This window comes from Pipistrellus kuhlii, unplaced genomic scaffold, assembly GCF_014108245.1.
Source record: "Pipistrellus kuhlii isolate mPipKuh1 unplaced genomic scaffold, mPipKuh1.p scaffold_m20_p_2, whole genome shotgun sequence".
In the NCBI taxonomy this organism is placed as follows: domain Eukaryota; kingdom Metazoa; phylum Chordata; class Mammalia; order Chiroptera; family Vespertilionidae; genus Pipistrellus; species Pipistrellus kuhlii.
Window position 1 is genome coordinate 182,755,971 of NW_023425515.1, and position 15,492 is coordinate 182,771,462.

At 50.3% G+C, this 15,492-nt stretch overlaps 1 protein-coding gene across 3 annotated transcripts in view; it reads left to right on the forward strand.

The window, feature by feature from the left end:
* The first annotated feature begins 2,229 nt into the window (after positions 1 to 2,229).
* Positions 2,230 to 15,492, forward strand: part of TCEA3 (transcription elongation factor A3) — a 38,475-nt gene continuing 25,212 nt past the window's right edge. Inside the window, exons 1-4 of one of the 3 annotated variants that reach the window (XM_045585032.1) lie at positions 2,230 to 2,393; positions 8,861 to 8,923; positions 9,670 to 9,775; positions 10,200 to 10,341. In XM_045585032.1, coding sequence (XP_045440988.1) covers positions 2,325 to 2,393; positions 8,861 to 8,923; positions 9,670 to 9,775; positions 10,200 to 10,341 — 380 coding nt within the window. In that variant the 5' untranslated portion in view covers positions 2,230 to 2,324. The remainder of the gene's footprint in view (positions 2,394 to 8,860; positions 8,924 to 9,669; positions 9,776 to 10,199; positions 10,342 to 15,492) is intronic. The other 2 variants (XM_036443697.2, XM_036443698.2) reach the window with 2 other exon arrangements.

Here is a 15,492-nt window from a genome sequence, read left to right on the forward strand (position 1 = left end):
AACTTAGGCTCAAATGAGCTTATTTGCATTCTTGAGTCGGACCGAGCATTCCTGATGCTTGACTCGATTTACATATCTAGACCCACTACACCTGGGCTGATATGAAGGCCAAGCTGATAACACTTTCCATCTCCTTGGGGAATGTGTATCTGAGAGGCGGATCTGCCAACTGACAACAATGAAAGAAATGCCATGTTCTACCACTTGTGAGGTGATAGCAGAAAGCACAAGGAGGGAGCAGGGAAATGAAACAGAAAGAAGGTCAAGAAGCAAACCGGGTGTGTCAATGAAGGGCTATCAAGACTGCTCTTGGAGATTCTCCTTTTTTGGAGACAGACCCCAGATGCCAGGGAAGATGTGGCATCACTTCCCCACCCGGGTGTGGTGGAGGCAACTGGTGTCAGATGAGCTCATTGGGGAAAGTTTCACCTGAGTCTTCTCCAAGCTGAGGCCCGAAAGCAGATTTGTTTGTTCACTTTTTAAAGGCAATCCTAAGTAACTGCTGGCAGCTGTCCCTTCACCCTAGCGGGGCTTGCTTGGGGCTTGGCCAAGAGACCTCCCCAGATCCCAAACCATTGGTCTAACCTTCTAGAAGTAGCCTACAACGCTTTGCATGGTCAGGCCCCAACCACATCTCTGATTTTCTGTCTCATTTCTCTCTACACTCCTCTCACCTCTGTGGTGTAGCCACGCCAATTTTTCAGTTCCTGCAACCCTGGCACACCAAGTGCCCTACCATCCCTAAGCTTTGCACATTTGAAACTCCAGGAGGACCGCTTTGTTCCTCTCTGAATGCCCAGGGCTAGAACTGCCTGGCACATAGTAGGTGCCTGGTGAGTGAGTGAATGTTTCTTCTCTCAGGTGAACACTCTCTTCCTCCTGCCTCCAACTCCCACTCTGCCCTTCTGCTCCAAAATTAAATGTTGTTTCTTCAGAGGAGATGACACACCCCTCCCTCCAATGTGTCCTTAAGGGATCCTCCCCTTCGTGCCGCCCCTCACCCCAGCTGTGGTAACACAGAATGGGCTCTGTCCTTATTTACTGAAGGGGTCTCTTGCCCACAGACCCAATCTCAAGCCTGCTGGGACCGGGTCTGCCTTGGTCATTGCCTGAACGCTCAGTACATTTGTTGAATGAATGAAAACCTCACCCCTTCCTGCCTCTGTCCCGGGACACACAGCTGCAGTTAGAAGCTACAGGAGCCCACACCACACGGCCTCTGTGCTGGGGCTGGGGTGGGGTTCTCTACGGCTCTACCAGGAGGGTCTGGAGATTTCACCGAACATCCCAAACCACAGCTCCCCACCCTGTACACACTGTGGACCACTTTTCACGCCTCCCCTCCAGGTCCCTAAGCACCGCCCGCTCTGCCCCAAGATAATTTCTCACTTGTTTAGGTAGAGACGTGGATCTGCCAGGGACCCTTGGAAACACAGGGGCGTGCCCACTATGGCGACACAATTCTGTTGTCTCCTCTGCACCAAGATGCCCCTTCCAGACTCCATCCCTTCGGGGAGGCGGCGCCCTGACCCTGAATGGTGGGCGCCCCTGCACCTGGGTTGGTATTTCTCAGTTTGTGCACCTAGGAATCTCCCAGGTGCTCCCTCCTCCGCGCAGGCCTGGGGCCGGCTCCAGGACCTTGTTAGAAATGCAAACTCCCAACCTTACAAACAAATAGCCGGAACCGGGGGGCTGGGTTCGCGCGCGCTCAGGATGTGAGCAGCACAGCAGGGTCGGCGGAGCTGGCTTCCACGGTCACGCCCTACAGTGTGATCTGAGTGCACCCAGCCGCCTCCACGTGGGCACAGGCGCGGGGCTGGGTTCGCGCCCTGCACGGTAACGGGGCAGACAGCGGGCCCTGAGCTCCCGCCGCAGCTCCAGCTCCGGGCGCACCGGCGCCCTTCTCCCCTCGACGGCCCTTCCTTTGCGTCCCCGGACGCCGGCCTCCTCCCCAAACCCCGCTTCTGCATCCCGACCCCAGGGCCTCCTCCCCACACCTCCCTCTGCACCCCGACCCCAGGCCTGGGAGGGCGGGAGGGAGCGCCCGCTCCCGCAGCCTCGGCCCGCCCGGGAGGCCCGCCTGGCCGCGCGGGCAATCTGTGCCCGGACGAGTCCTTGAAATCTATATTTAGCGCAGCCACCCCTCCCCCCGCGGAGGCCTGCGGGGGGGGGGGGACGGGCGGAGGGGGACCCGCCCCCCAGACGTGTGTGCAGCGTGTGCGCGTCCCGCGGGCTGCACGCCTCCTCCCCGCGCTCCCGCCCCGAGGCCCCGCTGCCCCGCGCCCCGCACCCCTCGCCCCTCGCCCCCGGGCGTCGCGGGCGCCATGGGCCGGGAAGAGGAGCTGCGAAGGACGGCCAGGAAGCTGGAGAAGATGGTAGCCAGGAAGCGCACGGTGAGGCTGCAGAGTTTGGGCCGCGGCGTCCGTCCCGCCCCGGGAGGCGCGGCCCGGAGCGCCCGGAGCCCGGGGGAGGACGCGCGCTGGCGGGGCGCCGGGAGCTGGGCGCAGCAGCCCTGAGCACCTCCGGGGGGGCGTGCGTGCGGCTCGGGGGGCCCGGGGTGGGCATCGTTCGGCCCCGAAGGCCAGGCTGGTGCGTGGACCTCTGAGCTCGTAGGGTCCGGGGCCCCGGGGTGGCTGATGAGGGTCCTGGGACGCGAGGGAAGAGCTGGGGACGTGGAGAAGGACCTCCCGAGGCCCGGGACGGCACCGGGGGCGAGGCCAGGGCCGTGGAGGCGACGGCGGGGCGAGGGGGACACAATCCTGGGGGCCCCCAAAAGTGTCAAGAAGGAAACTTGAACTCTCGGTGCAGAGCCGAACCCCGCACCCCGCACCCCGCACCCCGCACCCCGCGTGGTTCTGTGGGGAGGAGGGAAGGGCCACGGGTCCCACGATCGCACAGTTTCGGGCGCCAGGAGCGGTTCTGTTTGCAATGCTCCCTCCCCTTGGCCGCTGGACGGGGCCGCGCCGGAGGGGGCCGAACAGGTGCGGGGCGGCAGCAGCCCTGGAGGGGGGGGGGGGGGGGCTGGCGGCCGGGCTGTGCGGCTCCCGGCGGTGGAGGGGAGTCCGGCGGGGCTGGCGGCACTACCTGCGGGTCCGGGGCGCACAGAGCGCTAGCCCCAACCCTAGCTCTAACACTAACCCTGACCCTAGCCCTAACCCTCGCCCTAACCCTCGCCCTAGCCGCCGAGGTGGAGTTAATGTTTGATCCTCCGGTGATCTTTGCCTCCGGCTGCGCCGCGGGACTGTCCGTCTGGCCAGAGCAAACTTGGCCTTCGTTCCGGGAGGATCTGGGCACACCCAGGGAGGACCGGCGTGGAGGGGGGCCTGCGGGCACGCTCCCCGCCCCTCGGCCCCCATCCCGCCCCGCCCCAGGGCCTCCCTCTCCCCACTGTCCACAGCCTGGTGCTGGAGCAGGACTCTGTGACCCTAGGAACTTGGGGGAAAGGGGGGGACCGTCTAAGAGGGTTTGAAGCAGAGCAGAGAGGCATCGCTGGAACGGGGAGTGTCAGGAAGCCCTGGAGTAGACAGGAGACAGGAGTGGTCCTGAGTTGCAGTTAGTATGAAGGCCAGAGCCTCCGAGTCTTCCTCGTGAGAGGAGCTGAGAATGCCTCCCTCCTGAGGAGGAGGCCGCCAGGTTTTGTCTTCTGGCTGTGGCGAGGGGGAAGAGGTCTGCAACCCCGACTAGGGCTTGGGACAGCGCCAGCTAGGAGTTAGAAAATTTGGCTCAATGGATAGAGCATAGGCCTGCGGACTGAAAGGTTCCAGGTTCGATTCTGGTCAAGAGCATGTACCTTGGTTGCGGGCACATCCCCGGTAGTGGGTGTGCAAGAGGCAGCTGATCGATGTTTCTCTCATCGATGTTTCTAATTCTCTATCCCTCTCTTCCTCTTTGTAAAAAAGTCAATAATTATATATATATATATATATATTTCTTTTTTTTTTTTTGAAAGAAAGAAAGAAAGAAAGAAAGAAAGAAAGAAAGAAAGAAAATGAGATCGGCTTCTGCACAGCCCATGAAGCAGAAACCTGCGTAGTCAGGGCAGCTCTCACCCTTACGTCTCAGCGTCCACCCACCCCCATTCCAGATCTTCCAAAGGCAGAAAAACAAACTGAGCTACAAGTGTGTGTGTGTGGACACACACACACACACACACACACACACACACACACACACTTTTCCAACTGGAGCAGCAGAGTCCAAACCCATCTTCTGAGCTAAACTCCACAGAAAGCAGACAGGTTACCCCAGCCCCGCTCCTCATTGACCCTGGCGTGGGCCAGGAGACTCTGGGCCTCTGCGGGAGAGGGGTGGAGGGGGTGGATGGGGTAGGAGACCGGAGGAAAGCAGCTTGGCTGTGAGGAGAGCTCTGGCTGAGAAGGAAGGGACTGGCCTGGCTTCCCCTTGCTCTTCGATGGCCACGGGCCCACCACCTCCCCTCTCGGGGCCTGGCTCTCCTCTGCAGCGGGAAGGGGAACGGCGTTCCTTGGAACGTGTTCCTGTGGAAGCATTCAGAACTCTGCCCAGGAAAGGTGCAGGCCTGGCCACAGGCTCCCCGTCACTCAGAGCCAGTCTGCAGCCACGTCTGAGCCTGGGCTTCGCCCAGCGTCTGAGTGGGCACGGAGCTCTGGGCATGTGATCAAGAAAGGTGGGGCTGCTCCAGGAGTGAAAACGGGCCACCAGGGGTGGTTAGGGAAAGGAGGACGCACTTCCTGAAATAAGACGGATCCTCCACGTTTCAACTCAGGCCCAGGGTGCACTGCCAATCACTGCAGTTTACGGCTTTCGTCAGACGGTGTCAGCGTGCACCCATTAAGACAGCTTCAACATGCACGCACTGAGTCACAGCTACACAATCACACACAACACTATAGCTACAACCACACAACAATACCTAAACAAGTGACTGTGAATGTAATTGCATATGAGACATGGTTACCCACCCTGATGTGACAGATACATGGACCATTATATTTACAGAAAGATACACAAAGACGGTTATACGGGTACACGTGGGCATGCAGACAATAAGCAAAACTACAGACATGCAAAACTTCCAATGTCTATGGCTTACACATTCAGACGTTACAGCCCAGGCATCATTTCACAAACGCGTTGCGCTTCAAGCTGCTTACCCACTAGCTCCACGCCTGGACCAGAGATATCACACGCCCTGTGCATGGGTGCAGAGAGACACACCTGGCAGTGCAATGTGACATACAGAGACAAATGTCCAGTGGTAAGATGGAACCGGCTTAACATTGGTGGTTGAGGTTTCAGGAATTTTGCAAGCCTATTGTTAAATTGAACCATCACTTAAAAAATTAAATTGGCCCTAACCGGTTTGGCTCAGTGGATAAAGCGTCGGCCTGCGGACTGTGGGGTCCCAGGTTCGATTCCAGTTAAGGGCATGTACCTCGATTGTGGACACATCCCCAGTGGGAGGTGTGCAGGAGGCAGCTGATCGGTGTTTCTCTCTCACTGATGTTTCTAACTCTCTATCCTTCTTCCTTCCTCTCTGTAAAAAAGTCAATAAAATAGAAAAAAATTAAATTGTAAGCTTACAAATAATAAATAATTTTTCAATAAATTATATTTAAAACAAAGGTAATAAATACTCCAAAATAACCATTTCCTAATTATTTTACCATCATCTATGGTCTAGAGGTTGTAACTTCTATTACATCGCCATGGTGGAAATGCTATCTAAGGGTGTTACTCGCCAATAGCTCCTTCAGTTCAATGACAGCGTGGTGGTAACTTGCGATTGGCCGTGGGAGGAGTGTTTACACAGAAATAGGCAAACAATACAAATCAGGGCCCTCCCACCCCCTTAAGACCTGGTTGTTAAATATTGACCAGCACACCATTGCACTTACCCACGTTGATATTGGACAATTGGACAAGTCTGGACAGATCTGTGTCCAGGCCTGCACTAATGTATAGTGGTTTGAGCCTCAAATGCCCGAGTTTGAATCCCGGCTCTGTTCCTTGTAACTTTAGGCAAATTATTTAACCTCTCTGTTTCTTGGATTCCTCTTCCATGAAAGTGGGATCGTCTATACTAGGGGTGTCGAACTCAATCAGAGAAAGGGCCAAAATCTAAAATCCAGCCTAAATCGCGGGCCGAATGGTTTACTGAACAGTCATAAACTGTCATTGTGATGGAAACGCAGCAGAGTGCAGTGATGACAGCGTGGTGCGGGCCACATTGCAAGGCCTGGCGGGACGGATTTGGCCCGCGGGCCTTGTGTTTGACACATGTGGTCTATACAAATGAAGATAGTACCTACCTCATAGGATCATTGAAAGAGTTAAGCAAGATAATTCATGCCGAAACTGGTTTGGCTCAGTGGATAGAGCGTCTGCCTACAGACTGAAAGGTCCCAGGTTCGATTCCGGTCAAGGGCATGTACCTTGGTTGCGAGCACATCCCCAGGAGGCAGCTGATCGATGTTTCTCTCTCATTGATGTTTCTAACTCTCTATCCTTATCCCATCCTCTCTGTAAAAAATCAATAAAATATATTTTTTTAAAAAGATAATTCATGTAAGACACATCAAACAGTGTCCACACACAATAAGCCTTTAATTAACGTTCCACACAGAGTTACATGCCAGAAGTTTAGATGCGCACACACCCACAGGCCACACCTCTGAATACATACCATGAACCCAACTGGGGACCGGCCACCCTTAGGACGTGGTCCAGGAAGCCTGGCAGCTGGTGCTCCCCAGGGAACCAAACTCAGGCCAGGAGGCCGGGGGTTGGCTTCTAGGAAGTGGCTGGGAAGAAGGAGAAAGCTGAAGTGGGTCAGGGGTGGGTCAGGGGCTGGCAGCCAGCAGATTTTCAAATTTCAGTCTCCTTTCTACTCCTCCCACTCTCCCCTCCCACCTTCTGCTTTCTGCTTGATTCATTCACGCAGGGAGTCAGGAGGAATGGAAGTGTATGTCCATCCAAAGACTTGTACGTGGGTGTTCCTAGCGGACTTGTTTGTAGTAGGCCCGAACTGGACGCTACCAAAAGTCACCAACGGGCGAATGCACAAGCAAATTGTGGTATGTGCATGCATTGGAAACAACCCAGCAGTGAAAAGGAGTGGTTGATAAACAGAGCAACATGGATACATCTCAAAATGATTACGCTAAGTGAAAGAAGCCAGGCAAAAAGGAGTCTATTACAGGACTCTTGATCTACAGGACTTAAAAGTGCAAGCCTGCCAAAACTGGTTTGGCTCAGTGGATAGAGCGTCAGCCTGCGGACTGAAGGGTTCCAGGTTTGATTCCGGTCAAGGGCATGTACCTTCGTTGTGGGCACGTCCCCGGTGGGGGGTGTGCAAGAGGCAGCTGATCGATGTTTCTCTCTCATTGATGTTTCTAACTCTCTATCCCTCTCTCTTTCTCTCTGTAAAAAATCAATAAAATATATTTAAAAAAAAAAAAAAAAAAGTGCAAGCTCATGCCCTGACCAGTTTGGCTCAGTGGATAGAGCGTTGGCCTGCGGACTCAGGGGTCCCAGGTTCAATTCTGGTCAAGGGCATGTGCCTTGGTTGTAGGCACATACCCAGTGGGGAGTATGCAGGAGACACCTGGTCAATGTTTCTCTCTCATCAATGTTTCTAACTCTCTATCCTTCTCCCTTTCTCTTTGTAAAAAATTAAGTATATATGTATATGTATGTATGTATGTGTGCGTATGTATATATATATATATATATATATATATATATATATATATACACACTTTTTTTTTTTTAATGCAAGCCCAGGCCTTGCTGATGTGGTGCAGTTTCTTGGATGCCATCTGGTGCACCAGGAAGTTGCTGGTTGGATTCCTGGTCAAGGGCTCATGCCCTGGTTATGGCTTCCATCCCCAGTAAGGGGTGTAGGGGAGGCAGTCAATCGATGTTTCCTTCCTCTCTCTCTAAAAATCAATAAACTATCATTTTTAAAAAATTATTTCATGGAGGAAGGGAGAGGAAGAGAGAGAGAAACACCAGAGCTGAGAGGGAATCATTGATTGGCTGCCTCCTGCATGATCCGCCCTGAAGGATCAAGCACACAATCCAGGAAGGTGCCCTGACCGAGAATCAAACTGTGACCTCCAGGTTCATAGGTCAATGCTCAACCACTGAACCAGGCCAGCTGAGCTAAACTATTCCTTTTTTAAAAAAATACAAGCCCATCTATCATGAGAGAAAGCAGAATAGTGGTGGCCTGGGTTATGGGATTGGGGGGAGCAAGGAGGGATGGATTACAAAGGGGAACTAGGAAACTTCGGGGAATGGTGGCTGTGTTCTTATCTTGATTGTGGCGATTGTTTCATGGATCAAAACTCATCAAGTTGTAGCCTGCAATATGTCCAGTTTATTGTATATCCATTATACCCTAATAGAGCTGTAAACACACACACACACACACACACACACACACACATCACACACACACACACACACAACCACCTCCCCCTGCAGAAGCTCACAGTAGGAAAGTGAGGAAAGGAAGATACTAAAGCAATAATAATAATAAGCTGCAAAGTAATTAAGGAAGAGATGGGAAGGGGAGAGCATACCCAGTAGAAAGAGCAGGAGAACCAGTGGCTTAGGGTCAGGGAAAGTGGTTAGGGCTTGAACCCAGCCTGGATGGTAAGGATGACGTAGAGAGCTGAACGGGGGCAGAATCTTTTCCTTCTCTCTCCTTCTTTCTGTCCCCTGCCTGTCCTCCAACTGCCTGTCTGCCTGTGTCCTGTACTGGAACAGTCTCTTCCCCGCCACCTCCCCTCCTCTTTCCTACCAAGACCAGATGGTCAGAGAGGGGCCTGGGCAGAACCCACAGCCTCAGCCCTCACCTTGTGGCCTCCCACAGGAAGGGGCCCTCGACCTTCTGAAGAAGCTGAACAGCTGTCAGATGTCCATCCAGCTACTCCAGGTGGGGTGGGGGTGGACAGCTCTGGGGGCAGTGCTGGGGGGGAGCTATCTATCTGGGGGGAAGACCTCGAAGGGTGGGGCCTGGGGACAATTTCTGAGTAGAGAGCTGGGGGATCTTGAGGTGCTCTGAGGTTGGGGACTGGGACATTTAGATGGGCACCAGAGACCTTCCAAGCACAGAGGGCCCTCCGGGTCTGGGAGAAAGACTGGTGTATTTTCCTTGAATACTCCAATTCCCAAGGCCCTGGGCTTGTGGCATACAAGAGGCTAATGATCCAGTGAAGAGACCCCCATTTTTTGACCCTCCCTGTGGCCCATAGAGCTCCCAAACATTACCCAATGCTCTTGACCCTGAAAAAAAAAAAAAAAATCAGCACAAGCGTTAGTAGCCAGGGTTAAATCTTAAGGTGAAACTTGATCTCAAAGATATGCCTCCACCACACCTGGAGACTGGGAATGGGGAGGGGTCCTCACCAGCCAGACCCACCACCACCACCACCACCACCACCACCACCACCACCATCACCACCTCAGCTTTTCACCAAAGTTATCCATTAGTGCAGGGGGCTGAGCCTGGGGCACTGGCCCTCACTAAGGATGGCAGGTCAGGGCCTCCGTCATGGGACCAGGGTTATCTCAGGCACAGGTCAGGTTGAGGGAAGAGGGTGTGTGAACGGGGGCAGGTCTTTTCAGTTAGGGCACTGAGTGTCCCTTCCCAGACCAGTCCCTAACTCTGTCGCTTTTCAGACAACCAGGATTGGCGTCGCCGTCAATGGGGTCCGGAAGTACTGCTCAGACAAAGAGGCGGTGTCCATGGCCAAAGTCCTCATCAAGAAATGGAAGCGGCTGCTGGGTGAGAGGGACTGTTTCCTCCCAGCCCCTGTGACAGGGCTGAGCGTGGCTCCGAGCAGGCACTCAGTGTGTGTTGGTTGAATGACTTCGTAAATGACAGACGGTCTCTCATGGGGAGGGCCAGGGTTTGTCTACCCAACTGTGAGATGTATAGATATGTAAGTTTTCACATACATGTGTGTATTTCATTTGCCTGTGTGTATGTACATGTCTATAGAGAGATATTTGTATAAACATGTGCATCGGTGTGTGTGTGTGTGCAGATGTCTTTCTGTCCCCATCTTGTGATTTGCACACATATGTGCATATTGTAGGTGCATCTGTGTATAAACGTGTGTGTGTGCTGGGGGAGTGTGCAGTTGTCCCTGACCCTGCCCTTTGCTCCTTCCTCTCCAAAGCTATGCTTTTTTTTTTTTTTTTTTCAGACTCCCCTAGCTCCCCGAAAGGGGGGAAAGGAGAGGAAAGAGAAAAAGCCAAGAAGAAAGAAAAAGAACTTGACTGCTCCAGTTGGAAGTCAGAGGCAGGCCTTTCTGCGCCAAGGACAAAACAAGAGGAGCCCAAAGCCAGGTATTTCTTTCCGGGACGGAGAGAAGGGGGCTGACACTTGTCGCGTCCTCTGTCAGCAGCTCCATTTATATATAACTTCACTTAATCCCCAGCGCGAGAGATGGCTGTTATTATTATCTCCTGCAGGCCCCCCTCCCAAGACCCAGATAGGCCGTCCCTGGCACTGGCTTCGTCTAGAAGGATGCAGGGGCAGGGAGTGCAGTGTTGTTGACACACTCAGGCCTTTTCTCATCAGCAAGAATTCTCATAGGGGACAGTACCGCGTCCACAGCTCTCCACCCAGGTAACACCCGGGTGCAAGGAAATGAGAGCACAATGGGTGGGAACTCCCTGACCTCCATGTCCTATACCTCAAACAGGTATTAGTCCTATAGACCAAACAGAGAATTACAGCAAGGGCACTGACCAGTTACAAAATCCACTCACTTGGGACAGCCAAGAAACTGATTTTCCACTAATTATTTATAGTTCATCCTTCCTGTGTAGACATCCTTTACCAATCAGGGCTCAGTGGGACTGGACGTCCAATCTAATTAGCATATTATGCTTTTATTATTATAGATTGGTTTGTGGGTTTATGTTACATTTAATTATTACTTTAAAAATATTTTTAAATTATGCCGGGACCGGTTTGGCTCAATGGATAGAGCGTCAGCTTGGGGATTGAAGGGTCCTGGGTTCGATTCCGGTGAAGGGCATGTACCTTGCTTGCGGGCATATCCCCAGTAGGGGGTGTGCAAGAGGCAGCTGATTGATGACTCTCTCTCATCGATGTTTCTAACTCTCTATCTCTCTCCCTTCCTCTCTGTACAAAATCAATAAAATATATTTAAAATATATATATATTTTTAAATTAATTTCAGAGAGAAGAAGGGAGGCGGGGAGAGAGAGAAATATCAAGGATGAGTGAGAATTATTGATCAGTTGCCTCCTGCACGACCCCTACTGGAGTTTGAACTTGAAACCTGGGCATGTGCCCTGACTTGGAATCAAACCATGATCTCCTGGTTCATGGGTTGATGCTCAACCACTGAAGCGATGTTGCCTACTAATGCAGCTGATGATCCACCTTTGTCAGGGTTGCAGGTAAACGGACTAGGAACTGACTTGCTCCTAGAAAAGAAGCATTTTGTTCGCTCTTTTATTCAAAGTTCCCATTTAGTGATGAGGAGGCTGAAGGCTGGGAAGCAGGGCTTTCCGATGATCGCACAGCCATTATGTGACAAAGTGGGATTCCAATCCTCGTCTGTCAGAACCCCAGAAGAATAGTACAGTCCGCAAAATTGTATGATTTCCAGAAAGGGCTCAAAAGCTATCCAACACAATAGATAAAAGCCTTCGTTAATGTATAAATAAGACCTACCTTTTTCATATGTGACAACACAGATTACTTAATCCCGTTGTGTGGAGGTCCTCTGTTGTTTATAATAGATAAGGGGTGGTACTAGCTAATACTGAGTAGTAGCTAATGGCACTAGATAATTCTACATAATCCGGACAATACTATCCATGATTTCTCAACATCTTTAATGTACAATACACACCTTTCTCCCAATATATCCACTATCAGGAAGTCATATTAAGAAATTAATCAAATTAAACATGAAGATGATAAGTTCTGTGCATAAAATTTTAAAAAAATATTTTAAATTATATTTTTATTGACTTCAGAGAGGAAGAGGGAGGGGGAGAAACATAGAACATCAATGATGAGAGAAAATCATTGATTGGCTGCCTCCTGCACACCCCACACTGGGGACCAAGCCCACAGTCTGGGCATGTGCCCTGACCGGGAATCGATTTGTGACCTCCAGGTTCATAGGTCGACACTGAGCCACACCGTTCAGTCTGTGTATAACATTTTTTTAGCTGGCATTTCTGAAACATCTTTCCTCTGAACGCTTTTGAAAATTTATTTATTTATTTTTAAACATATTTTATTGATTTTTTTACAGAGAGAAAGGGAGAGGGATAGAGAGAAACATCGATCAGCTGCCTCCTGCACACCTCCTACTGGGGATGTGCCCACAACCAAGGTACATGCCCTTAACTGGAATCGAGCCTGCCTTTGAGTCTGCAGGCCGACGCTCTATTCACTGAGTCAAACCAGCCAGGGCTTTTTTTTTTTTTTTTATGATGGTAAAGACTTTTCAGACATTTAATTTTTTTAAATCCTCACCTGAGGACATGCTCTCATTGATTTTAAAGAGAGAGAGAAATTGGTTGCTTTCTGCACATGTCCCAACCGGGGATCAAACCCACAACCTAGGGATGTGCCCTGGGACACATGCTCTCACCAACTGAGCCACACTAGCCAGGGCCCTCTGAACGCTTTTTAAATGAATGTTTATTATAATCCACTACTATAAGCCTTTCATGCAAAACACGTTAGGAAATGATGCTGTACGAGGAATGCTCCGTGACCAGGAGGGAGATAGCCTCTGCCACATCCCTCCCGCTCTTGGTTGTGAAAGTAACTGGGGCTGAGGGGATGCTGTAGGCTACTATCCCTGCAGCGCACAAGGGTGTCCCATGCGCTGCAGGACCCTTCATCGCGTTCAGAGTGCCCGTGGGCCCCCGCGGCAAAGCGCTGCAGGGAGAATATTGACTGGCGTGGGAATGTCCCGGAGTACTGAGAGGAGCTGTGCCCTGTATAGTACATAGAGCATGATCCCATTTTTATAGAAATTAAGTAAATGAATGTATGTACATGCACAGGAGAAAAGATGAGGAGGAAATGTGCCACGGTGGTAAATGGTGATTATTTCTAATAGATGAGGATTGAGGAGGTTTTGTTTTCTTATTTTGGCAAATTTCTGCCTAATTTTTTCCAATAAGTAATGTATTAATTTTGAAATAAGAAAAAAATAATGAAACTATTTTAAACATATGCATGTGATTATAATTAAGAGCTTCATATTCTATATATCATACAAGAAAAATTGTATATTTGTATTGTTGGCTTTTTATCCACAATGACTATATATATATATATTGTATATATATTCTCACCCTAGGATAGATATTTTATCCACTGATTTTCAGACAGTGGAAGGGAAGGAGAAAGTGAGGAGAGCGAGAGAGAGAGAGAGAGAGAGAGAGAGAGAGAAACGTTGATGTGAGAGCAAAACATCAATTGGCTGCCTCCTGCACAGGCCTCACTGGGGGTCAAGTCTGCAAACCAAGCATGTGCCCTGACTAGGAATCGACTGGCAACCTTTTGGTGCACAAGTTAACATCTAATCAACTGAACCACATGGGCCAGCCAGACTACGTTTATTTTATACAGGTTGTCATGTGCTCATTGTAGAAAGTTTAAAATATATAAATAGGAAAATTAAAAATCATTCATTTTTTAGAGTACACATATCTATATAATCTATATAAATAAAAGCCTAAGCAACTGTTATGGCAGAATGACAGTTACTATTATGCGTACTGACCACCAGGGGGCAGACACTCAACGCAGGAGCTGTCCCCTGGTGTCAGTGTGCTCCCACAGGGGGAGTGCTTCTCAGCCAGAAGTCAGACTCACAGCTGGCAAGCATAGTGGCAGTGGCAGGAGCCTCTTCAGCCTCTGCGGCAGCCCTAAGGGCAGCGGGCAGGTGAACAGTAAGGAGTGAGGGGTCCCGGACTGTGAGAGGGCACAGGCCAGGCTGAGGGACCCCCCACACACAGAGCACGAATTTTGTGCACCGGGCCTCTAGTATGTATATCTAATCATGTGTATAAACACATATCTATAAATTACATATATATCCTTCTAGACTTTTACCTATGTATCATCACCATCCTTAAATTAATAAAATGGAATTATACTCTATATTATTTTGTAACCTTTCCACATTTATTTAAATAGTAAATCATGGTTAGTGTAAAAACTTTAGAAAAGCAAACACAAAGACAGAATAATAGAAATAGCCACTGTGTAGCTCATCTTTTAAGAACGCATGCATGTACACTTATATTTTCTTTTCTTTTAGATATATTTTATTGATTTTGTACAGAGAGGAAGGGAGAGAGATAGAGAGTTAGAAACATCGATGAGAGAGAGTAATCAATCAGCTGCCTCTTGCACACCCCCCACTGGGGATATGCCCGCAACCAAGGTACATGCCCTTGACCGGAATCTAGCCCAGGTCCCTTCAGTCCCCAAGCCGACGCTCTATCCATTGAGCCAAACCAGTTTCAGCACTTATATTTTCTTAATAAAACTGGAAGCACACTCTACATACTGTGTCATAACCAGCATCATACATTTCACGTCTTGCACATTCGTGGGAGGTGGGATTGTAAATGCTCACTTTTCACCGGCGAGGCGCTGCCATAGGAAGTGTCACTGCGGCTGAGCAGGGACTGGGGTGGCTGTTTCCCGCCTTGCTGGGTGACTCAAGCTTCCTTTCTTTTTAGTCTCCTTAATGACAACTCATTATTTATCATGTAAACACTATAACCACATCAGTGAAATGTAAAATAAGAATTAAAAATATTTGTCCACAGTGTGCCACCTCTGACAAATAAAACCGGTTTTGTTTTTTTCTCTTTTCTCCCAATCCTGAACTACTCGCATATGTCACTTTTCCATTCCTGTAGGTGGAGTGTTCAAACTACTATGTTCTTGTTAATTTATCTTCCTGTTGTATTCTAGGCATTTTCTTCATGTTCCCAAATAGTTTTCATAATGATCATTTACAATAACTGCAGCATATTTCTAACTTGTTAAAAAAAAAAAAAAAAAGCAATGAGGACAGGCCAGAAAAATGGTGAGGCTCAAGGCTAGAGCCTCATGTCTTCTCTCCTTTCTCCACATGCGAGATTCCTGGCTCCTGCTCTGGTCTACACTTGTCCATCCTCAGAGGGTTCTTGGGAAGGAACTCCTCCCCTCCCTCCCAGGAGCCCAGAGCCAGGTGTGGGCGTGGAGGGGCATATGAGGGAGGGATCACTTCTCTCCCTTGCTGTTGCCCTCCTCCCCCACCTCCCTACCCCTCCACCCCCGGTGTTCAAGCTGGACTGAGGGTCCAGAAGGATGGGTCTGGTCCACAGGGTCATCAAGGCTTGCCCCTAAAGCTGCCTCACCCACTGTCTCCCAGACCACCTGCAGGATGAGATGGGAGCTGGAAATATTGTACATGCAGGAATCCTATATAATAA